This window comes from Canis lupus, chromosome 14 (genome assembly GCF_048164855.1).
Source record: "Canis lupus baileyi chromosome 14, mCanLup2.hap1, whole genome shotgun sequence".
Lineage (NCBI taxonomy): Eukaryota > Metazoa > Chordata > Mammalia > Carnivora > Canidae > Canis > Canis lupus.
The window spans coordinates 4,253,036-4,277,338 of NC_132851.1; the positions used below are offsets into that span (position 1 = coordinate 4,253,036).

General features: G+C 40.7%; 1 protein-coding gene across 8 annotated transcripts in view; it reads right to left on the reverse strand.

Annotated features, from left to right (window-relative positions):
* Positions 1-7,960: 7,960 nt before the first annotated feature.
* Positions 7,961-24,303, reverse strand: part of SNX31 (sorting nexin 31) — a 72,574-nt gene continuing 56,231 nt past the window's right edge. For 3 of the 8 annotated variants that reach the window (XM_072774046.1, XM_072774043.1, XM_072774040.1), the window contains 3 exons: positions 18,516-18,593; positions 12,319-12,376; positions 7,961-9,071 (listed from right to left, as the gene is read on the reverse strand). In XM_072774046.1, coding sequence (XP_072630147.1) covers positions 9,037-9,071; positions 12,319-12,376; positions 18,516-18,593 — 171 coding nt within the window. In that variant the 3' untranslated portion in view covers positions 7,961-9,036. The remainder of the gene's footprint in view (positions 9,072-12,318; positions 12,377-18,515; positions 18,594-24,303) is intronic. The other 5 variants (XM_072774047.1, XM_072774045.1, XM_072774042.1 and 2 more) reach the window with 2 other exon arrangements.

Below are 24,303 nucleotides of genomic sequence, written 5' to 3' on the forward strand. Positions count from 1 at the left end.
GAGAGGATCCATTTCCTTACCCTCTCCAGCTTCTAGAGGCTGCCCATATTCTGTGGCTCGTGGCCCCTTCCTCCATCCTCAAAACCAGCCATGTAGCATCATTTCTCCTTCTGACCTCTGCTTCTACTCTTGTATCTTCTCTAACTTTGACCTTCCTGCCTCATTATTAGGACTTATTATTAGGCTTACACTGGGCACACCCTGATAATCCAAAATTTCTCCACCTCAAGGTCTTTAACTTAATCACATCTACAAAGTCTTTTTTTCCCATTGCAAGGTAACATGGTTTCTGGGGATTAGGTCATGGACATCTTTGAGGATGTTATTCAGACCCCTACAGGGTCCTGAAGCTCAAATTCTATTCCCTTCATGTAAATCTGCCTGTTCTTCCTCAATGCCAGAATCTATTTGGTCCTGAGTTCTGATTGTGAGACTTCCATTGGGGAAGAGTACCTGTAATTACAACTGGACCAAGTGTTATGAAGGAAGAGAGAAGAGATGCTATATACAGGCAAATAATATGGGACCTAATTTATGTGGAAAGGCAGCACAATGCCTTTGAAGAAGTGATAATGCATTTGAGACACAAAAGATGAGAAAGAGTTAATTATGCAATGAACAAGGGGAGTGTTTTAGAACAGAGGATAGTATGTATAGCCTGGGAATGGTGATGTCAGAAGGTCAACATGAAGGTGCCTGGCTGGTTAAATCAGCAGAGCATGCGACTCTTGATCTCAAGGTCATGAATTCAAGGACCACATTGGGCTTGGAGCCTACTTAAGAAGGAGAAGGAGGAGGGGGAGGGGGAGGAAGGGGAAGAGGTGGTGAGCATGGCCCAGTTGTGTCCCACCATTGAATCCTTAACACTACCACAATGAATGGCATGTAGTAGGTGCTCAAGAATATAGCTTAGTGGTTGTCAGTCCTGGCCACACGTTATAGTCACCACAGGGGCCTAAAAATACCAACACCCAGGTCCCAGTCAAAACCAAATAAGAATTGTTTTGAAGTATGGCCCCAGCATCCATACTTTTAAAAGCTGCTCTGGGACAGCCTGGGTGGCTCAGCAGTTTAGCGCTGCCTTCGGCCCTGGGTGTGGTCCTGGAGGCCCTGGATCAAGTCCCACATCAAGCTCCCTGCATGGAATGGAGCCTGCTTCTAGCTCCGCCTGTGTCTCTGCCTCTCTCTCTGTCTCTCATGAATAAATAAATAAAATCTTAAAAAAAAAAAAAAAAGCTGCTTGGAGAATTCCAATATGTAGCCAAAGTGCAAGGCTGAGAATCACTGTGTCAGATACAACTGAGCAAGTGAATGGATGAATGCATGATAGAAAACACTAGCTTGGGATAGGATTTTCCTTTAGGCGGTTTTCTTCTGGATAGGGGAAAAAGAGTTTGGGCTAGGCTGATTAGACATTACTATACCATCTTAGAAAATGCAGAAAGGGCTTTCAAAGGCAGAATTGAATACTTATCAGAAGGGACTCAGAGTGACCTAGCAATCATCCCATTATAACCAACTGTCCCTGCAGAAAAGAGATGTGTTGAAATGGGAAAATGATTTTAAAATATACCATACTAGAATGCCTGGGTGGCTCAGTTGGTTAAGTGACTCTTGATTTTGGCTCAGGTCATGATCTCAGGGTAGGCCATGGAGCCTACTTAAGATTCTCTCTCTCCCTCTTCCTCTCCTTCTTCCTCTCCCTCTCTAAACAACAACAGGGCAGCCCTGGTGGCTCAGCGGTTTAGTGCCGCCTTCAGCCCAGGGCCTGATCCTAGAAACCTGGGATTGAGACCGACGTTGGGCTCCCTGCATGGAGCCTGCTTCTCCCTCTGCCTGTGTCTCTGCCTCTCTCTCTCTGTCTCTCATGAATAAATAAATAAAATCTTTAAAAAAAAAAACAACAATAACAAAACCAAAAAATACCATACCAAGGAAGAGGAATTTCTACTTGTTTTTGAGCTTAACTACTAGGTTAGTTTTTTGTAGTTCTAAAGAATGACCATCAGAGGGAGACATGCTCCTTAAAGTGTTGCTTTCAGGAGCGTCCCATCTCTCACACCAGGCAAAGAAGAGTCCGGTGTTTTTAACAGCATCGTGGATTCCCAAGCCTTAACCAACAAACGAGTAAGTCGCAGGATATAAGACAAGTAGAGCATATATATGTACACTAGAGTTAGATTTATTTCAGTTCCCCAACAGTTTAAACATTTAAACCACCAGAAAAAAAGTGAAGTGTGTACGTGTGCCAGGCATTGTATGTGCAACACTGAGGGAAAAAAATGGAGTCTAGGAGGATAATCTGTTCAGCAACCAACACAACTAGAAATTAAGTATGCCAGCAAAAGCTTCAGAAAGGGATCTCTCTCCCTTTATTAACTGCAAAGTAAACATTTAGGTCTTGAATTTCCGGACCTATGTTAAGAGTCAGATCCCTGGAAAGAAAAAAAAGAACTTGGCTCCTCGCTGCAACACCCATTTGTTGTTTTCCTTTGCACTTATCCATGCATGCCAGAAACACACGGATTTTCACACATACGTGTTAGACTACTGTATGTGATGGGAACGTATATAGTGCTTACTCTGATTAAGCTTCCCTTCCAAAAGTTAAGGAACTGATCATGAGTAAGGGAATACCTTTTGCAAAGGTTTAAGCAAATGCATTGCTTTGCAAAGCCTTTAAACGTGACTGGTGAGATTATGCCCATGACCACCAGATCTCAGTCACTGAGTAATGAGTTATGAGCTCTTAGGGATGTGAAAGTCATATCTTACTTGGCATATAGGGATTATGTGCGAACCTGAGAAATGATCTCCCAAAAAGCACTGTTGTATGTCATTGAGAAAAGCCCATAAAACTCTCCAGAGTCCATAAGAAATGATGATGTCCACATATTTGATCATTTATTTTATACTTCAAAACAAGCACTAGAAACTCAGAAGTCAAAAGGTTTGTAAATGTTTTCCGAAGCGGGCAAGGAAAGCCAATAGGAGATAATATGGAAAAGCTGGTAGCCCAGGTTGGCCCAGCCTTTTCAACTTTCTTTTCTGGCCCTAAATTTCCTTCCTAACCTTCTAATATTCCCACTCCTTAGAGACTACACAAGTTCAGGATTTGTTAGGTGTGGACAAAGGAGAAAATAGGGTGGGGTTCATGCTGGGGCCAGAGGGCTCTGGAATGTCTGCTCATTCCAGAAAATGAGCAGCTGGTTCCAGCAATCTGTGTTGTTAAAGGGTTCGCTCCAACCCTGGAACAGTGCTTAGCTCACTCTGGGGGCTCAAACCAAACTGACATTTTAGGCTTCAAGGGATCTTAACTCTCATATTCATCTCAAAATAAGCTGCTAGTGATCAAACAGAAGCAAAGCTCTTCTCCTTCTATCTAGATCCTGAAACATACTCCAGGGAATGAGCTTTATCAGAACTTGCCTTAGATTGGCTCTCTTCCTCTCAAAACACAGAGCTTGTGCTTTCATTTCTACCTTTACAAAACTGCAATGCCAAAGTTAGGAGGAAGCCTGAGTCTATTTTGCTTTGACAACTCTTTTCTGCCAATACAACTGGACTAATACATCGTTTGAACTTAAACACCTGACCAACAAGAAAGGAGACATTTTTACAGGGTGAAGAAAAGGGGAGGTGAATAAGTAATGTGAATTGCTCTTAGCCTATGCATTTGTTTTAAGGCAAATAGAATCAGAAAAGACATACAAATTATTTTTTTTATAAACCTCAAAAATGTATTTTGTGTGTCTATCTTCCAAACTCGTGGTACATTAAAAAATAAATGGAGTTCGCTGACTTCTGTGTTTTTGTCATGTTATCCAGCAGGATTTTTTTAAAAAAATTATTCATTTATTTATTCATGAGAGAGAGAGGCAGAGACACAGGCAGAGGGAGAAGCAGGCTCCATGCAGGGAGCCCGATGCGGAACTCGATCTCAGGTCCCCAGGATCACACCCCAGGCCAAAGGTGGCGCTAAACCACTGAGCCACCTGGGCTGCCCCAGCAGGATTTTTTTAAACAAGTCCCCAGGTAAGGGAGTTTGCACTCAAGCAGTAAGGTTTTAGGATTTTTTTTCCTACAGTGAATTCACTAAGATCTCAGCCCCTGTTCATCATCATCCTTAGACCACATGTAATTTTTGTTTTAATTTTAACAAATGAAAAGGGAAAAGGGGATATGAGAGAAGAAAAAAGGGGGAAAGACATCTTGACACAAAGAACCCACAGTTAATTGCAAATACTGACATACGTAATTGATAGAAACCCAGTTACCTGTAAGAAATCTTAGATTTACCTGCTATGGTATGTATTCAATCAATACATGAAAAAAAAAACCTCTGATAGGGGCACCTGGGTGGCTCAGTTGGTTAAGCATCTGCCTTGGGCTCAGGTCATGATCCCAGGGTCTTGGGATGAGACTCCACATGGGGCTCCCTGCTCAACAGAGGGCTGCTTCTCTCTCTGCCAGCTGCTCTCTCTGTCGTGTGCACTCTCTTGATCTCTATCTTAAATAAATAAAATAAAGTCTTAAAGAAAAAAAAAAAAAGAAACCTCTGACAAACAGCCTTCCTATTTTCCCCCTTAACATGGTTCCATACAAATCATGGAGAGTGGAACCACTTTCCCTTTTCATATAAATAATGCACACTTGTTGGTGTGGTGCCTCTGGAATGCATCATGCTCCACCAGTTACAGTGAAGCAAAATCTGTACAGTTGATTTTTGAATAAAACCTGTCTCCAAGTGGTTAACTTTGCACCATGTTTCATAACTGCCATTTCACTTGTTTTACCCATGATATTTGCAGAAAATCAAATTCTAACTTCCCTCGATGGGGACCCAGATGTAGTAGATTCCTGTCACCTCTTCCTCTGCACACTAGACTCAAAACAAAGAGGAGGACCTCTCCAGAAATTGTGGGGACTAGTTTTCAGTGCGAATGAGAGCAGGCATGTGCACAGAAAAACCAACTCACACTTCCAGTCAGCCTGCTGCTCCAGGCACCTCCACACCAGACAACTTCTGCACGGCAGAACCCATCAAAATAAGGGCTCGTGTGGACAGATGGAAAGGCCATTAGGAAGTACAGCCAACTCTGTGTTCTCATATTTCCGGGACAGAAAACGCATTCAATGCAGGAGCAGTGCAAAATCACCAGGGTCAGTGTCTTTAAATCAACTGAGTGTCTAATCTCTTCCAAGATGTTATACAACCAAAGCCCATTTGGTTAGCTAAAGACTTTGCCCTACAGAAAAGTATATGGGCTACAGAGCTAGACCAAAGAGCCAAATCCATGATGTACTTTTTCTATAGCTCTAATTTTTCTTATCTGGAAAACTGTTCAACACATGACTTCTTTCTTAAGAATACAACAAATAGCTATTACACATTGATTACACATTTTTAATAGATTTTGAGAGAGAGAGACAGAGATAGCAACAGAGATAGTGAAAGAGAGCATGAGCTGGGAGGAGAGGGAGAAGCAGACTCCCCACTGAACAGGAAGCCCAACGCAGGGCTCGATCCTAGGACCCAGGGATTGTGACCTGAGCCAAAGGCAGCTGCTTAACCAACTGAGCCATCTAAGTGCCCCCAACAAATAGCTATTATAAAGTAACTTATAAGCAAAGTACAATTGTACCTCAATAAAGTGGGGGGAAAATACAATGGTAAGGCTGAAAAGCCATCTTCTAAGAGATTATTGGTGCTAGGTATACGTTTTCTTTTTTAAAAAAGATTTATTTTAGAGAGAGAAAGAGAGTGGGCAAGCAGGGGGAAGGGCAGAGGAAGAAAGAATCCTGAAGCAGACCCCCCACTGAGCCTGAAGCCCAATGAGGGGTTAGATCCCAGAACCCCGATATCATGACCTGAGCCAAAATCAAGGGTCAAGAGTCTGCTGCCCAACCGACTGAGCCACCCAGGCGTCCTGGCCATACATTTTCTAGGTTAACTCAGCATGCTTTATTTTGAGGTGATAAGAGCCAGCAAAATATGTCTTTTTCTTGACTATTCTTCTAGGATCCCTAATGACAGGATTGAGACCACCCTAATGAAGGAGAGAAGTACCTTGCACTCCAACTCCTGCTGTCCAGAGTCCACATGGGCCCTGGTGAGCCCTGGTCCACACACTGTAGGGGAAGGACTAAAATGCATCTGAAGAAGTAGAGTTGCCTTTGTTGCTGAGTTCTTTTGTTTTGTATCATAGAATCACTTTGGCCATTATTTTCCCATGAAGCTTGGAAATTGTTTGGTTTTCCACAAATTGGGATCACTTAGCTCTTCTCAAAATCACTTTGAGAGTGAACTTAAGGTAATTTCTAATTTACATATGTAGCATAAAGTTTGCTTCCCAAGTGTCCACATGGGGATGCGTGCAAGCCACGAGCTCACCACATACCGTGCACATGATTCTCTCCATGGGACCCACAGGGGCTCACACCCTGGGAGCCTATCAAATCAGCTCTGCCCCTTTTTCTTTTTATATTTTGTGAACTTTTCACACTCGTGTGTTTTTGCCTGTGAGTAGAGTGCTCATGCTAGTAATTCGAGGAGAATGAACAGCAACAGAAACAAATACATATGTCTAGAAGTGGGAAGAAGTGATGTTGGTGAAAGCAGATGAATCAGGAGAAAATTTGGCTGATGGGGAACCCATTTTGCAGGTATAAAAAGAGTGAATCTATAGACTAAAGCATATGCTGGTAATTTCCAAAGCCATGTCACACCACTTAGAAGTTACTTGAAGGATTTCATAAGCTGCCCACCTTTTACAAGCTCTTGCACCGGCTCACATCTTGTCCCATGCGGAGGGGCTATGCTGCTGGGAAGGTTCCGCCCAGCAGCACCAGGTAAGAGTGAGGTTAGCACCCTCAGAAGAGATGGGGTCCCACTTCCGGCTTCCCTCAGAGCCTGCAGCAGGGAAGGCCACTCTGGCAGAGTTTAGGCTTTTCACCCAATGATGAAGTGTTCTGACTCAGAAGCAATTCAAACCTGAAACACCTAGATAAAGATGGGCCCAATAATCCCCAAAGGGGCTAATAGTTCTTTCTTCTCCCATATAACTGCTAAGGAATGTGTCATTTTACAAAGTAAGTTTTGAGTTTTGTCTTCCACTAGCCCACTTCCTTTCTTTTTCATGGTATAGACCATGGAATGCACGCCATCACTTGTTTCTTCTTGTATCCTGATATTGAGGATAATCTCAATGTCTTGGGGGAAAAAACCTATTAAATACAATCCTGTTTTTGCCATCTCCAAATACAGGGTAAACTGCTTGTTTTTTTAGGAATGCTACATTTGTGTTTGCATATTTACTGATCCCTCCTTGCTTTTAGCTTTATCTACTAAGTACTCCCTAACCTAAAACTTTGCCAGAACAGAGCAGGTTTGCTCATCATTTCCTACTCATTCTCTCATCAGGGCCTATCTTATCCTTTCCCATGTGTGTCCCCATCTCTCCACTGCTTCTTCAAAGTCCCTCTTCCCCATAGGCCTTCCTGATCACATTCCCGACTTCCTCTGACACACAGGTTCATGCCACACATTGGTCACCCACTGCATGTTGTCTGGGATTACTGGCTCTCATGTATCAAGTTGAAATATCTGAAACTGCCAACATTCAACTATTTTTGACCTATAAAATAGCAACTGGGGATCGTTTAATCTAGTATATGCACCTTTTCACCCCAAATACAAATTCTCTTTGCATTTCTAGTGTCTCCAATAGGCTTTTACACTGTGTAGGTGTTTGCTATTAAAAAGAAATTAACTGTTCTTAAACTGGCAAAACAGTAGACAAACTTCTATTTTAATCTGAAAATGTATCCTGATCCATTATACCATCACCATGGATGATTTGAATGTTTACGACTCCTCTCCCCTGCAAAACATCCTCCTACTGCCTAATATATAAATATAAAACTTTATGACATCAGAAGTTATGGCTAGAGGCATTGCTTTAAAAACATTACAGGGCTTTAATAGATTCTATATTTCAGAAGGATCATTCTCAGGATTTTCATCAGTAAATTTTATATTCACAAGAATATATTTCATATTTATTACATAATTAGTTACACAAACCAGTTAGAAAAGAACATTAGAATATTGCACTTTATCTAATTACATTACATAGATTCCTCTGTCCCTCTCCGTTACTGCAGTCTTAATTCCATATATAATTACATTCATTATGATAAACTGAAACTAGATAAGGAAAAATCTAGTGAAAAAATACACATACTTCTAAAGCTAAGAGACTTACAAAGTATCTGATATTGAGTGCAAGGCCCCATACACTGCTTTCCAAATTAGAAATATTCAAAATAGCATGCGATTATTAAACTGAATTCCATATTCTAAAGATAAAATACGATTATATCCATGGAGAAATAGAGAACCGGGCAGCCCATTACTTTGAGTACATCCCTATTGGTAGGATCAGAATTATGTAAGGGAAGAAATTAATATTTCATCACCTCCTTGCTCTGGTTCTATGGATGGATCAGTGAAATCCAGATTTCTTTTCCAATGATTCCATTTCTTAGAGCCACATTATCCTCAGGTGATGAGTCATGTCTTCAGAACTTAACCCCAAATACATTTATAGTGTTTTATGGTGAGCCTTCATTCACGTAATATTAGAACATATAGAGAACTTCATCAAGCCAGGTACACATCTATTGGAGTAAAAAAAAAAAACAAAAAACCAAAAAACTTCACACTAATTGATTTGGATTTGCCTCTTGTCACTTATGAGTCATTAAAAGCAAATTGTATAACTTTGGCTCATATTTCTTTTGAATCTTAATATTAACAGCATCCTGAAGTAGTGTTGGGGAATATGGTCCATCTTGATATCAAAAGAAAATGAATGGGCTCAAATTTCTTCCACTGGTGGTGGGCAGCCCATGTTCAATCCCCAAGCTCTTTCACTGTCCAGACAGCCCTAGAGGACATTTTAAAACGTGAGAATTTCTCTTCAAAGGTCTTCTTCCATTATGGTCCCAAAAACACAGTCAACTTTGATTATCTCAATCTTGTTTCTTGGTAGAAAACAAGAGTCTTTCTGTTGTGAAATAAACAGATCAGAAATCTATGTGAGAGGAAATAATTTCCATAACAACAACAATAATTTAAAAGTCAAGAATGTTAAAATAATATTTAAAAGGCAACAGAAAGGTTACATTTATTTTAGCCACAGTTATTTCAAGTGGGTTTTCCCAGTAGAAGCTTTTGGGGTAGGTGTATGTGTGTTAGGGCTGAGGGCGCCTCCTACTGGTATGCCAAGGTAGACCTGTCCAGAGGGCCTTTCCAGGCACTGGGACATTCCCAGGTAACATTTGAACACTGACTCTTTCCTCCTTTCCCCCATCTCTTAAAGCTATGCAACTTTCAATTTTTAACTCCACCCAAATCTTTCGTGCACACCTCACATAAATACAATTCTTAATTCTTTAAGAATTTTAAAATATTTTAATATTTAATATTTTTGCTATAAATCTATGATGCTATAAAGCTTTATAGTTATTTTAAAATATTTTAAAATTCTTAAATTTTAAAATATTTTAAGAATTTTAAAATATTTTAATATTTAATATTTTTGTTATAAATCTTCAGTGACTGAATAGTTGGCTTTCAGTATTTATGAAATCTCAAAGACGAGGCCATGGCTTTGTCCCTGGTGAAATAAATGTGTCTCAATGGGCAGATAAGCTAAAAAAGTTTTTTTTTCTGTGAGGGATTTGTCTTGATAGAGAAGTCTCACGTGGTTAAAGGAACACACTTTATGGGTTAAACAACAAATTGACTGCTTCAGTTGCAATACTGGCTCTATCATTTATTTATTTGCTGTGTGAACTTGAGCAAGTTACTTAACCTTTCTGTGTTTTCAGTTCCTTTGGCTATAAACCAAGGATAATAATAACAGCTGGGTTGTTATGGGGATTAAATGAGTTATATGTGGAATGCAATTATAACAGTGCTTGGCTCAGGATAACTCTATATAAAGGTCTGCTAAATAAGTTGGAACTCAATATACTTGGACAACTTTTGACATGCTGGCCCTGCCTAGAGCATGAGGGAGGTTGGCCTGTTTTAGCATTGCTGCTCATCTGAGAGGATATCTGAATTAGTTTCAATGTTGATCATAGTTGTGCTATGTGTTATCTGTTCTTCTAAAACAGTAGCTCTCAAAATTGGACATGCATCAGACTCATCTGGAGGGCTTGCTAAATACAGATTACTAGGGCAGCCTGGGTGGCTCAGCAGCTTAAGCACCTGCCTTCATCCCAGGGCATGATCCTGGAATCCTGGGATTGAGTCCTATGTCGGGCTCCCTACATGGGGCCTGCTTCTCCCTCTGCCTGTCTCTGCCTCTCTCTCTCTCTCTCTCTCTCTCTATCATGAATAAATAAATAAAATCTTTAAAAAAAATAAATTTATAAAAAAAAAAAATTAACTATTTGGGCAGCCCAGGTGGCTCAGCGCTTTAGCACCACCTTCAGCCCAGGGCCTGATCCTGGAGACCCAGGATAGAGTCCCACGTCAGGCTCCCTGCATGGAGCCTGCTTCTCCCTCTGCCTGTGTCTCTGCCTCTCTCTCTCTGTCTCTCATGAATAAATAAAATCTTTAAAACAAAACAAAACAAAACAAAAAAACACAGATTACTAGCCCCCATTCCTAGGGTTTCTGATGAAGTAGGTTTAGGGCCTGAGAATATAAATTCCTAAGTTCTCAAGGTATGCTGATGTTGTGACTTTAGGGACCACACTTTGAGAACCCCTGTTCTAGGATAATAGTTTCAATCCTGACCGTACATTACACCACCTGAGGAGCTTTTAAATATTCTGTTGCCGGGCCCCTAGACCAATTAAGTCACAGTCTTTGAGGATGGGGTCTAGCCAAGATTTGTTTTTAGAGCTCCCCAGGTGATGCCAATGTGCAACCAAGGTTGAGAACCTCAGCTCTGTGCTAATCACTATGCTGCCGCTGAATTTGAGTGATGGAGTAATTACTGCCTATGTTTTAAAGGTCAAGAAATTGAAACTTGGTGCTATGTTTCCCACTGGGATGCTTGCTATAAATGCTGATCTGCTAAATCAATATTTTGGAGTGGGGCCCAAGAATCTGCATTTTAATAAGCACCTCACGAGTCCCTTAAACATTTAGTTTTTTGATATGCCTGAAGATACATCGCCAGTACATGGCAGAGTTCTTATCTCCTGTCTCTGATCTAAGCAGCCAAAAATGCTAGTGTTACGAGAGTAAGCTTTGCATTTAGTCTGTTTTAAAATTTTTTTACTGAGCTTATTCACTCAAGAAAGGACCCTTTTTTTTTTTGTTTTTTAAGATTTTACTTATTTATTCATGAGAGACACAGACAGAAAGGCAGAGACACAGGCAGAAGGAGAAGCAGGCAGGGAGCCCGATGTGGGACTCAATCCCGGCACTCCGGGATCACGCCCTGAGCGGAAGGCAGACTCTCAACTGCTGAGCCACCCAGGCATCCCAAGAAAGGACTTTATTTCATTTTTATAAATACTGTATTTATGTACTTAGTACCTTTATATATACAGCAGATTGTGTAACAGGAGCAGACCAATAATAAATTCTATTCAAATTTTACTTGGAGGTCACTTTTATTTCATTTACATACCCTAGGATTTGAATCTAGAAAGGAAGGGTTAATTAAGGACACAACTCTGGAGTCAAATTGTCTACTTCCTTCCACTACTGATTACTGTGCAACCTGGGGAAGTCACCTAACCTCTCTGTGCCCATTTCTTCTAATGATTTATAAGACTTTGGTGAGAATGAATGTGTTATTCCACATAAAAGTGCTTAGGACAGTGCCTGGCAATAAGTGCCTACTAATGCTTTCTATTGTGATATTTACTGTTACTGTTATCTGCCCAGCAGACCTAAATGCTTCAAATAGTATTTAATAAACTTCAAGGTTGTTTTATACAGAGTACGCTGCAGAGAATTCATGAAGCTAAAATGTAAACCAGAAAGAGGATTTTCAAAAAAACTGCATGGAGTGTGGAAAAAAATCACTAAAGAATTTTGTGTTCTTCTTGGAAATTTTCTATGTAAAAATGCAGGAAAGCATGTCCCTTGGCCCTATGGGGTACTACAGTAAAAATACTGTACTTCTGTGATGGTCCTCCAATTGGCCCAATTCTATGCAGAGGAGCTGCTGAGAAAGAAAATTCTGGCTTATTCTTAAAAGTAAAAAGAGTTTGGTTAAAGGGGGGAAAAGGACAGATTTATCAAAATTATAATGTATCAATTACATAATTTTACTCACAGACCTGGCTTTGTTGAATGTGGTATTTTTTTACTTTTGCCTTGTTCTGGAACTTCAATCTGCTAAATAGATTAGTAAAATGTCAGTCAGCACAGCCTGGAGAAGCAAGCACACAAATAATCTATTTAACTAGCACATTTCCCCTTCCACAATAATCCTCTTAATGGTCTCAAAGGCAGCCAGTCAGCAGGCACACCTGCTACCCATTGGCACATTCCCCTTTCGTTTGCAAACGTACAAATGTTGCAGAAATTGAGCCCCCAAAAGTGAAGCGAAGCCTAATGTTTAACACTGGTGGTTACCTATAGCTTTTGTGATTTAACACAGCTTCTCAAAGGACTTCACACAAAATGAACTCCTAAATCCTAAAATAATCCACAGAGCCCCAATCCATACACTGAATCAAACCCAAGTGGGGCTTTGATTAATCAAAAGGCACCACTAATTAAGTGAAGATCAAACTGAAGTTTAAGACACTTGAATATACCTCATATGCATAAGGTAAACTTAATATAACAGGGACCCAGCAGAAAACAGATGGCACACTCCTGAGGAGTGTTTTAAAAAGAAACTATTTGGGGCACCTGGGTGGCTCATGGTTGAGTGTCTGCCTTTGATCCCAGGGTTCTGGGATAGAATCCCACTTTGGCCTCCCTGCAGGGAGCCTGCTTCTCCCTCTGCCTGTGTCTCTCATGAACAAATAAATAAAATCTTAAAAAAAAAAAAAAAGGAACTATTTAATGGCAGTGCAGACAGAATTAAAGTGAGTCCATGAAGGGATGTTGGAGATCCCAGGGGCAGTGAGGGGCTCAAGGGCAAATTTTACCATTCCTAGGCCTGAAGGGTCATGGGTGGCAGCTGGTACTGGAATGAGGAGAGCGAAAGCTGCAGAGAGGAAGAGGCTGCCTCCAAGAGCTTGGCCTTCAGCAGAAGGCTGCGCCAGCCACAGAGACCCAGCAGGGACAGAAGTGGAGAAATAAATCCCCCAATCTCACTTTTCTTCCACACTCCATCCAGTCTTGCTGGGTTTTCCCGTGGGTCAGAGAGCAAAGTGGCAGCACACAGAGATCAGAGAACAGAGCAGGGTGGAGAGTCAGAGAACCCAGAAAAGCGAGTAGTGTCTGGCACAGCCAGGAAGCATCATCTAGGCAGGGTTGAGGAGGAAGAGTTCTTCTACTCTTCCTACAGGAAAAGAACACTCTTATGAAGCAATTAGCATGATGTGCATGGCTCAACTTACCACTCAATGGCCATAACTATCTCCTTACTAATTGCCTTTCTCCTCCAACAAACTCCTTGACTCTGGATCCTCAAATCTCCAACAATTGCATGGTAAATATAGGCATTTGTAAATGAAAGGATGAAGTGAGACTTAATTAAGTTGTTTATCATTGTTTCTTATTCATGAGAATATAGAGAGGAACATTTCAAAATTAGTGGGATAAATAACATGACATTGCAAAAGGGCATGGTCTTTAAACTCCAGTTAACTTAATACTGTTATAAAACAGATTGCTTTGGAGGAAGGGTACTTGGGTGACTCAGTCAGCTAAGCATCTGCCTTTGGCTCAGGTCATGATCTCAGGGTCCTGGGATGGAGCCCTGCATCTGGCTCCCTGGTTCAGGGGAGAGCCTGCTCCTCCCCCTGCTTGTGCTCTGTGTCAAATAAAATCTTTAAAAAAATTGCTTTGAAAGACACAAAGGACATCCTCAAGGCTGGTATTCTTAATAGAAATGTTCATATCTTTGAAGCCTAACAATTTTTTAAAAACTAGTTATTAGGGATGCCCAGGTGGCTCAGTCCATTAAGCGTCTGACTCTGGTTTTGGCTCAGGTCATGATCTCAGGGTTATGAGATTGAGCCCCACATCAGCTCTGCGCTCAGTGCAGAGGCTGTTTGAGATTCTCTCCCTTCCCTCTCCCTCTGCCCCACTGCCCACTCACATTCTCTAATAAATACATAAAATATTTTTAAAAATTTGTTATTAAGTCTTAATAAATGAGAAGTTAATGCTCTGTTGTCTTACGTATGTTGCTAATATTACTGTCATTGCTTACAATATTACTTACACTTAATATTACAATATTAGTAATATTAAGCACGAGAATACTTACAGCCTGTAAGTATTCTCGTGCAATGAAATACAGAGTTAGCGAAAACAGCTCAGAATTTTTCTCTCTCCTATTCTCCTTTACCTTCTTCCCCTATGTTGAAATAAATAAAATAGAACCCACTATGAATGGTAAGCAATTTCTGATACAATCTGTATCCTTGACTTACATCAAGAAGGGCTTTAAATATTTTATATACTGGGGGGATAAAGTTGTTGGAGGAGAGAGCAAATCTTTTTTTTCATAATGCAGTATTCTTCTACGTTCTTCTTCATCAACAGGTAGTTTCTTTTTTTTTTTTTTATTTTATCAACAGGTATTTTCTTTTAATAATCTGCCTACCTACTCCCACATGGTAATTTCTCCCAGCTCTCTAAAGTTTTGTCCACCTGCTATGCTCAGATCTTTCTCAAATGGGCTGGAATATATCTGTACTTTTTCTGTTTTCTAGAAAGTGCCAAGGGTTCAAAGGCTGACATTCCTGGGACATAACACTGCCCTTGCTGTTTCCCCTCCTCACCATGTGACAGAAACATACTTTAAAGCATGATTTCTGAGCCCATTGGCCTTTTACATAGTCTGGTCTTGCCCCAAATGAAATAGTAATGGAAAGAAAAATACATATGGTGATGTTAGTTGGCATTGGGGATAGAGGTATGAGGCAAGCCAGAATCAGAAAGCCATTTGGTTCTTTGTCATTTTCCAGAAAACCAATTTGGATATTCAGAACCTCTTTTGAGTAAACCTGAGGAAAAAATATACAGATAAACTAGGTGTGGATTATTAAAAATAGAAATTATTTTTCAGTTCAGAAAATTAGTCACCATCTTTTCCTGATACCTCTCATATATTTAGATTACGGTTCAATATATAAGATAATGACAATGATACATTTTCAGAAACTCATAGGAGCACATCTATTGCATAAAATACATCTGCTTTCTTTTCTTGATGTCTTTTAGATTTCTTTCAATGGCAGAGATTGCTGGTAGCCTACGTTAATATCTATTCTGCCCTTCTTTCTTAGTAATACCACCCAAATATATTTGGAGAGACAACTACCCTCTAAAAAGACAATGTTTACCAGACTCCCTTGCAGCTAGGTGTAGGCCTGGGGTGTGACTAACTCTTGGCCAATGAGCCGTAAGATGAAAATCTGTGGGACTTTGGAGATCCCTTCTTAAAGAAGAGAGGTGAGCCATTCATATCCATTCATACTTGCTGCCTAGAATGTGGAAATAATGACTGGAGCTCCAGCAGCCATTTTCAACATGAGGCAAAAGTCACAAACTGAAGATGGCCGAGCAGAAAGGTCTCTGGTGATATAATGGAGCCACCATCCCAGCCTTAGACTGACTAGCTCTGGGTTTCTTTTAGATGAGAAAGACACAAACTTGTTTTATCTAGGACACTTCTGTCTTTTGTTCTTCATTATATATAGCCAAACCTACTACCAACACATACAGTTTATTTTCAAATAAAATAATTCTTAAAATTCTGTTCTAGTTAAAAGGAGCAAATAATAAAAATTTATTAAAGGTTTTTGCATAGGAGCATAGCTTTAAAAGAATGTTATGATTTGTTTCCCCTTCAGGTTTACAGTTAATACTGCCTTTAAGACTGTAGGATGAGGGCAGCCCAGGTGGCTTAGCAGTTTAGCACTGCCTTCAGCCCAGGGCGTGATCCTGGAGACCTGGGATCAAGACCCACGTCAGGCTCCCTTCATGGAGTCTGCTTCTCCCTCCACCTGTGTCTCTGCCTCTCTCTGTGTCTCTCATGAATAAATAAATAAAATTTAAAAAAAGACTAAGATAATTTTGTTGTGTATTTACATTGTTTAGTACATTTATTTGATTTCAAATTTTAATAATCTCTTCAGAAATGGTTCAAGTCTTACCTTTGAAAGCATTGCCTATAGCTAAGTTAAATTAGCACTAAATTTCTTCTTCAAAGCCTTTCTTCTTACTAGGATAAAATAATACTATTTAATCTCCTTCTAGGGACTATCTGCTTTATTTATGGGGTTTATCTGGTTATAAGTTCCTTAATTTCTCTCCCCCTCTCCAGATTCTTCATGATAATCAAAATCTTGGAATCTATTCTGCCTTGCAAAATAGAGACCTCTGGATCCCAGTCCCTTTGATAAGTCCCTAGTCCCCCTTTATAAGTGATACATGTCAGTTTAGACTTTATGTATTTACCTAGAAAACTAGTGAATATCACAGTCATACATTCACATGGCTACTTTGAGTTCCACAGAATGATTTGTTCTGGTCAACTGTGCTTTGTGAGGAAGCTGGAACTCAGTATACACTCAAAGAGCTGACCTGTCTGCTCTCTTCACTTTCCAGGGTTTCATTTCACCCAGGGGTTTTCAGATGAAATTTCAGGTTGAAATGTGGACTATCCCTACAACATCTCCTTGAAAACCTAATTTCCTTTAAAAAAAATTTTTTTTTATTATTTGTTTTAGAGAGAGAAAGAGAGCAAGAGGGGGAGAGAGGGAGAGAATCTCAAGCAGACACCCCTCCTGCTCTTGCTGAGTGCAGAGCCCGAGGCAATATGTGGCTCCATCCCATGACCCCAAGGATCATGACCTGAGCTGAAAACAAGAGATGCTTAACCGAATGAGCCACTCAAGTGCCCCCAAAATTCAGTTTTCCAGAGAAAGGGTCTTAACTTTTCTTTTTAAGACCCAAAATAAGAAAAAAAAAAAAAGAGCTTACAGAAATAAAATTTGTTGAGTATTTGGATAAAGCAATGCAATAGCGACTAATATGCTGATTTCACTATCGGCCACAGAGAAAGTATAGGTTTCAATTTGTGTGCAAATATGAAGAATGTAGTTACAGTGATTGGTTGTTTTGTTGTTGTTGTTGTTTTTAAAACTTTAAATAAGTCATTACCTTCTATTATTTAGTAAACTCTTTAGCTAGCTATTCACTGTTCAAGTATCTCCTGCATGAAGTAGGTAGCTTATATTTTATTCAGCCACATTTGAGAGTACTTCTCCCTTTTAATGGGGCTACTTCAGTTAACTATTTTTTCTTCTTCTTTTTATATATATAATAATTGGAGCCTAAGGGGGTCCATTCTGCCTAAGAGGTTAGATTTTATGACCTCTTTTTAAAAAGAGCATCCACAATTCTTTTGTTGCTTTGATTTGCTACTCTACAGTACATTTTTGAATTGTTCAAATACCAAGAGGGAGTAAATTTTATTTTCCCTAGGAAAATATTTTCAGTTCTAGAAGGAAGAGAAATAGGATAAAATTTAACTATTTTCTTAGAAAAAAGCTGCAAAGTCTAGTAATGAACAACGTTAAACTAAAGATGTCACCTATCTTCTTTTAAAGGACTCAATTTAAATGAAAACATTAGGGAACATTTTCAAATATGTTCTGTTGCATTTTTTAAATATCAGTATAACATTCTGCAAAAAAAAATTATGTTTATAAATGTCAACCAGGCATTAGTATTTGTTAACATTTTTAAACTCCAAGTGTACTGTCTTACTTGGAATATGCTTGCATCATGATGGTGACAAGGCAAGTAGAAAAGTTTAAAATCTCAGTGTCTCTTTTTACTGCCTGCCACCAACCCTTTCAATGGGTTACTAGGCCTTTATTGAAGAGACTAGAGAGGCAAAATTTATTTTACACTCAGAAAAATGTATAGCCTTGAGAGCTTCTTTTATTCTATGGCTTCTTTCAACCCCTAATGGCATTTTAATTTGGCACAGAAGTTTCAAGAAACTGAGTTCTTTCTAGAGACAAAATTATAGAGCTTATTTAAGTTCATCGCTGCTGTGTTAAAGACCTCTCAGGATCCTGACTTTATGATGTAGTTTTTATGGTAAATCTGGGATCTTCCATCTGGGGGAAAGCAGAGATTCAAGAATACAGAGCAACGTAAGGACCCTTCTTGGAAAAAACAGCTTGAATTCTAAAGACAGCTTGCAGAAGGCAGAGGAGCTCACTTCTGGGAGGTTGGGTTCCTCCCTTGAGGACCGGAATTTATCCATGTAGGTTAGTTTTGGCTAATGGTAGGAACTTAAGGTGAAATATATACACAGATAAAGAGAACTTACCATTTCTGGATTCTCTGCAGCTAGCTTTACCATCTTTTCTGAGATCATCTTTTTCAGGCAGCTACTCAGCAAAAAAGCCTAAAGAATCCAGGAATAAAGAAATCTCTTAATTAAAGAGAACTTGTCTTTCTTCCCTCCTCACACCATAAAGAAGATTTTGAGCTCTGCTCTCCAATCCTATGCCTTTAAGAATTTAGATGTCTTCTTTAATTTCCATAAATTTGCATAAGATGCAATTAGCAAGTACCCATATATTTTCTCAATTAGATGGATGTACTTACAGTCAATTTTTAAAAAGACAGAGAACTCGTTACATTTACTATCTTTTTCCCTCTTAAAACTTCCCTTCCTATTTTTCCTGTTACTTTGTAAGAGGCTGTTTTACAAGCAACAAATAACTTTGTAAAAACCCTGACTAATCAAATCAACCGATGATGATTGACCTTACATTTAATTGTATGCATAATTATTGAGAGACCTATTACTAGGCATAAATGGTAACCTGTTTGAAAGGGTATATTAGCACCTTATGGCTTTTACTGAACTAAAAAAAAATGGTTTTTCATCACTTTCTGGTTTTTATGGTATCTTTAATCATTCACTTTTAAGACTGATGGTTGCCCCTGATATCATCTGTGGCTTTTTGTTGGCTCATCACTGTTGGTGCCAGGATACACAGCAGACACCCTACTAAACAAAAGCTGGGGTTTCCTTTTTTCCAGGATCTTCACTCCATGTCCCAATTTAAGGTTTCCTACAATTTACCCACTTGCTCCTTTCCCATTCAACCTCTCTCTCCTTTGTCTTGCTCTCAATTCTTGGCTTGCATATTTCTCTTTTCGCCCTACTAACATTTGAGACAACTAAAGCTCAAAGCTTGAGGCTATAGGACATTACTATAAATTTATAGCATAAATTGATACCATATAAACTTATATACCGCACTGAAGGGAAGGGGTGATGGAGAGGAGGAGAAAGGAAAGAGAAAATCCAGGTTGGGATTGTGGAGGGTAGGACATAGAAAGTAGAACTAGAGGGAGAATGGCTACATATAGGTAGCCATCTCAAAGTCTTGCAGGGCTGTAGACTTGACAGGAATTTATTTTATTTAAGGGGAGAGAAAGCAGGTAGAAGAAAGGCACTACTACCAATAGGGAAAGAATAGAAGATGTGGGATTTACACACAAAAACAAATTTTGATTTCTTGGTTTAGCTAAGAACTAACCCTGTTCATCTCTGCATATATAGAACCTACACAAAACCAGGGTATGAAATAGTTAAACCACATAACCAGCATTGATAAAGCTAGGAAAGGTGTTTAATAATGCCCCCCAAGATGTGGACTGGATCCATATTCTTATACAATGTACAGAGATATGTAGGTTAAGACTTGGCTATGAACCAGGTAAGGTTCCTTCAATATAAAGGCACTGAGCCATTGTTTAAAGAAAGGGTTTAGAAAATATTGGGGTCCAAGCCCTCATTTGTACTTGAAAGGCACACAAGCCATACTTCTGCATTTTGCAGAAGTAGCTCTTCGGGTACATATCAATAAACCCACACTCCAAAGGAAATAAGACCTTACCAGGAATCCTTTAAAAGAATGTTTATTGCACTCTCTATAGTGGCTTAAACTCATTTGGTACAGACTAAAGGACCATAATAAAATTTAACTACTGAATTTAGCATTCTGGGCAAGGGTAGGTGGTTTCACTGCCAAAATCTATCTGCATCTCTCCAAGTGACTGCAAACCATCCTACCATTTCCCTAAGGGTGTTTCATATTCAAGGTGAACCTGACGGCCCATTTCTTTAACCTAGAATTTGGTTTAGCACTCTGTGTTTTTCAGAGGACCTTGGTATCTATTACCTCATGATTGTACCTATACTAAAAGTAGAGAGTTTCGGGGAGCTTTGGTTACCTGAGCCAGAATGCTCAAAGGAACTTAGTGTGATCACCAGCGACTTAAGCTGAATGAAATGCTGACACAAAGATTACTTTGATATTTTGGTTTTGTTTTAGAACATCTGCAATTTTGATTTCAATTTGAAGTTGCTTGAATTCGTTCATAGAATTTTTCAGCTGAATTTGGTGTTTAGAAAATTGAATCTTTTTTTTAAAAAACTTTTATTCCAACTTTATAAACCAATGGAAGACCGAAATAGTTTGGTGTCCAGCAATCCCTCCTCTCCTAATAGAACCTTGATTTTGTCTGATGACAAAGTGCCCAGCTCATGCCTACTCTAAGTTGATCATGAATTCTGTTCTTTTTTCCTAAATACTTGATTCCCAGACTGCCTTGAGCTAGGAGTGGTCATGTGACTCAGTCTTGGCCAATGAGACATAATGGAAAGTCTACTGGGGGCTTCTGAGGCAAAGCTTTTGCCTTCCACACCAAAGGGATGTCAATCATCTACTTCCAGTATTCTTATTAAGTGAGATAAAAATCTGTATTGTCTAAGTTAGAGGTCAATAAATCCAACCCTTTACTTGTTTTTACAAATTTTTACTGGAAAACAGCTATAATCATTTGTTCACAGATTGTCTGTGGCTATTTTTGCGCTACCACAACAGAATTGGGTGGTTGCAACAGAGACCACATGGACCCCAGAACTAAAATATTTACCATCTGGGGAGGGGCAAGATGGAGGAAGAGTAGGGTCCCCAAATCATCTGTCCCCACCAAATTACCTAGATAACCTTCCAATCATCCTAAAAATCTACGAATTTGGCCTGAGATTGAAAGAGAGACCAGCTGGAATGCTACAGTGAGAAGAGTTCGCGCTTCTATCAAGGTAGGAAGACGGGGAAAGAGAAAAAAACAAAGGCCTCCGAGGGGGAGGGGCCCGCGAGGAGCCGGGCTGAGGCCGGGGCGAGTGTCCCCAGGACAGGAGAGCCCCGTCCCGGAGGAGCAGGAGCTGCACCGACCTTCCCGGGCGGAAAGGGGCTCCAGGGAGGTGGAGCAGGACCCAGGAGGGCGGGGATGCCCTCGGGCTCCCGGGGACACTAACAGGCACCTGCGCCCCGGGACAGTGCGCCGAGCTCCCTAAGGGCTGCAGCGCCCACGGCGGGACCGGCGGGACCGGCGGGACCCGGAGCAGCTCGGAGGGGCTCGGGCGGCGGCTCCGCGGAGGGGGCTGCGCGGCCCCGGGAGCAGCTCGGAGGGGCTCGGGCAGAGGAAGAGGCTCCGTGCGGAGGGGGCTGCGCGGTTCCAGGAGCAGCTCGGAGGGGCTTGGGCGGCAGCTCCGCGGAAGGGGCTGCGCGGCCCGGGAGCGCGAATCCACCAGCGCAGGCTCCGGAGCCCAGGGCGCCGGGACACAGCCCAGGATCCCGCCTCCCCCGGGACAGGCAGAGGCCGGGAGGGCCCAGGACAGCGAGGACGCTCCTGCCCCAGCTGAGCAGATCAGCGGCCCCGCCCGGAGACTCCAGGCCCTGCAGACGGAGTTCCTGCCGGAGCTGACTCCAGGGCTCCAGAGCTGCCCCGCCACTGGGGCTGTTCCTCCTGCGGCCTCACGAGGTAAACAACCCCCACTGAGCCCTGCACCAGGCAGGGGCACAGCAGCTCCCCCAACTGCTAACACCTGAAATCAGCACAGCAGGCCCCTCCCCCAGAACACCAGCTGGACAGACAACTTCCAGGAGAAGCCAAGGGACTTAAAGTAGACAGAATCAGAAGATACTCCCCGGTGGTTCTTTTTTGTTTTGTTTTGTTTTGTTTTGTTTTGTTTTGCTTTTTGATTTGTTTCCTTCCCCCACCCCCTTTTTTTTCTCCTTTCTTTTTCTTTCTCTTTTTCTTCTTTTTTTTCTTCCCTTTTTTTTTCTCTTTCTCTTTTCTTTCCTTCTTTCTCTCCTCTCTTTTTCTCTTTTTCCCAATACAACTTGCTTTTGGCCACTCTGCACTGAGCAAAATGACTAGAAGGAAAACCTCACCTCAAAAGAAAGAATCAGAAACAATCCTCTCTCCCACAGAGTTACAAAATCTGGATTACAATTCAATGTCAGAAAGCCAATTCAGAAGCACTATTATACAGCTACTGGTGGCTCTAGAAAAAAGTATAAAGGACTCAAGAGACTTCATGACTGCAGAATTTAGAGCTAATCAGGCAGAAATTAAAAATCAATTGAATGAGATGCAATCCAAACTAGAAGTCCTAACGACGAGGGTTAACGAGGTGGAAGAACAAGTGAGTGACATAGAAGACAAGTTGATAGCAAAGAGGGAAACTGAGGAAAAAGGAGACAAACAATTAAAAGACCATGAGGATAGATTAAGGGAAATAAACGACAGCCTGAGAAAGAAAAACCTACGTTTAATTGGGGTTCCCAAGGGCGCCGAAAGGGACAGAGGGCCAGAATATGTATTTGAACAATTCTAGATGAAAACTTTCCTAATCTGGGAAGGGAAACAGGCATTCAGATCCAGGAAATAGAGAGATCCCCCCCTAAAATCAATAAAAACCGTTCAACACCTCGACATTTAATAGTGAAGCTTGCAAATTCCAAAGATAAAGAGAAGATCCTTAAAGCAGCAAGAGACAAGAAATCCCTGACTTTTATGGGGAGGAGTATTAGGGTAACAGCAGACCTCTCCACAGAGACCTGGCAGGCCAGAAAGGGCTGGCAGGATATATTCAGGGTCCTAAATGAGAAGAACATGCAACCAAGAATACTTTATCCAGCAAGGCTCTCATTCAAAATGGAAGGAGAGATAAAGAGCTTCCAAGACAGGCAGCAACTAAAAGAATATGTGACCTCCAAACCAGCTCTGCAAGAAATTTTAAGGGGGACTCTTAAAATTCCCCTTTAAGAAGAAGTTCAGTGGAACAGTCCACAAAAACAAGGACTGAACAGTTATCATGATGACACTAAATTCATATCTCTCAATAGTAACTCTGAATGTGAACGGGCTTAATGACCCCATCAAAAGGCGCAGGGTTTCAGACTGGATAAAAAAGCAGGACCCATCTATTTGCTGTCTACAAGAGACTCATTTTAGACAGAAGGACACCTACAGCCTGAAAATAAAAGGTTGGAGAACCATTTACCATTCGAATGGTCCTCAAAAGAAAGCAGGGGTAGCCATCCTTATATCAGATAAACTAAAATTTACCCCAAAGACTGTAGTGAGAGATGAAGAGGGACACTATATCATACTTAAAGGATCTATTCAACAAGAGGACTTAACAATCCTCAATATATATGCCCCGAATGTGGGAGCTGCCAAATACATCAATCAATTATTAACCAAAGTGAAGAAATACTTAGATAATAATACACTTATACTTGGTGACTTCAATCTAGCTCTTTCTATACTCGATAGGTCTTCTAAGCACAACATCTCCAAAGAAACGAGAGCTTTAAATGATACACTGGACCAGATGGATTTCACAGATATCTACAGAACTTTACATCCAAACTCAACTGAATACACATTCTTCTCAAGCGCACATGGAACCTTCTCCAGAATAGACCACATATTGGGTCACAAATCGGGTCTGAACTGATACCAAAAGATTGGGATCGTCCCCTGCATATTCTCAGACCATAATGCCTTGAAATTAGAACTAAATCACAACAAGAAGTTTGGAAGGACCTCAAACACATGGAGGTTAAGGACCATCCTGCTAAAAGATAAAAGGGTCAACCAGGAAATAAAGGAAGAATTAAAAAGATTCATGGAAACTAATGAGAATGAAGATACAACCATCCAAAATCTTTGGGATGCAGCAAAAGCAGTCCTGAGGGGGAAATACATCGCAATACAAGCATCCATTCAAAAACTGGAAA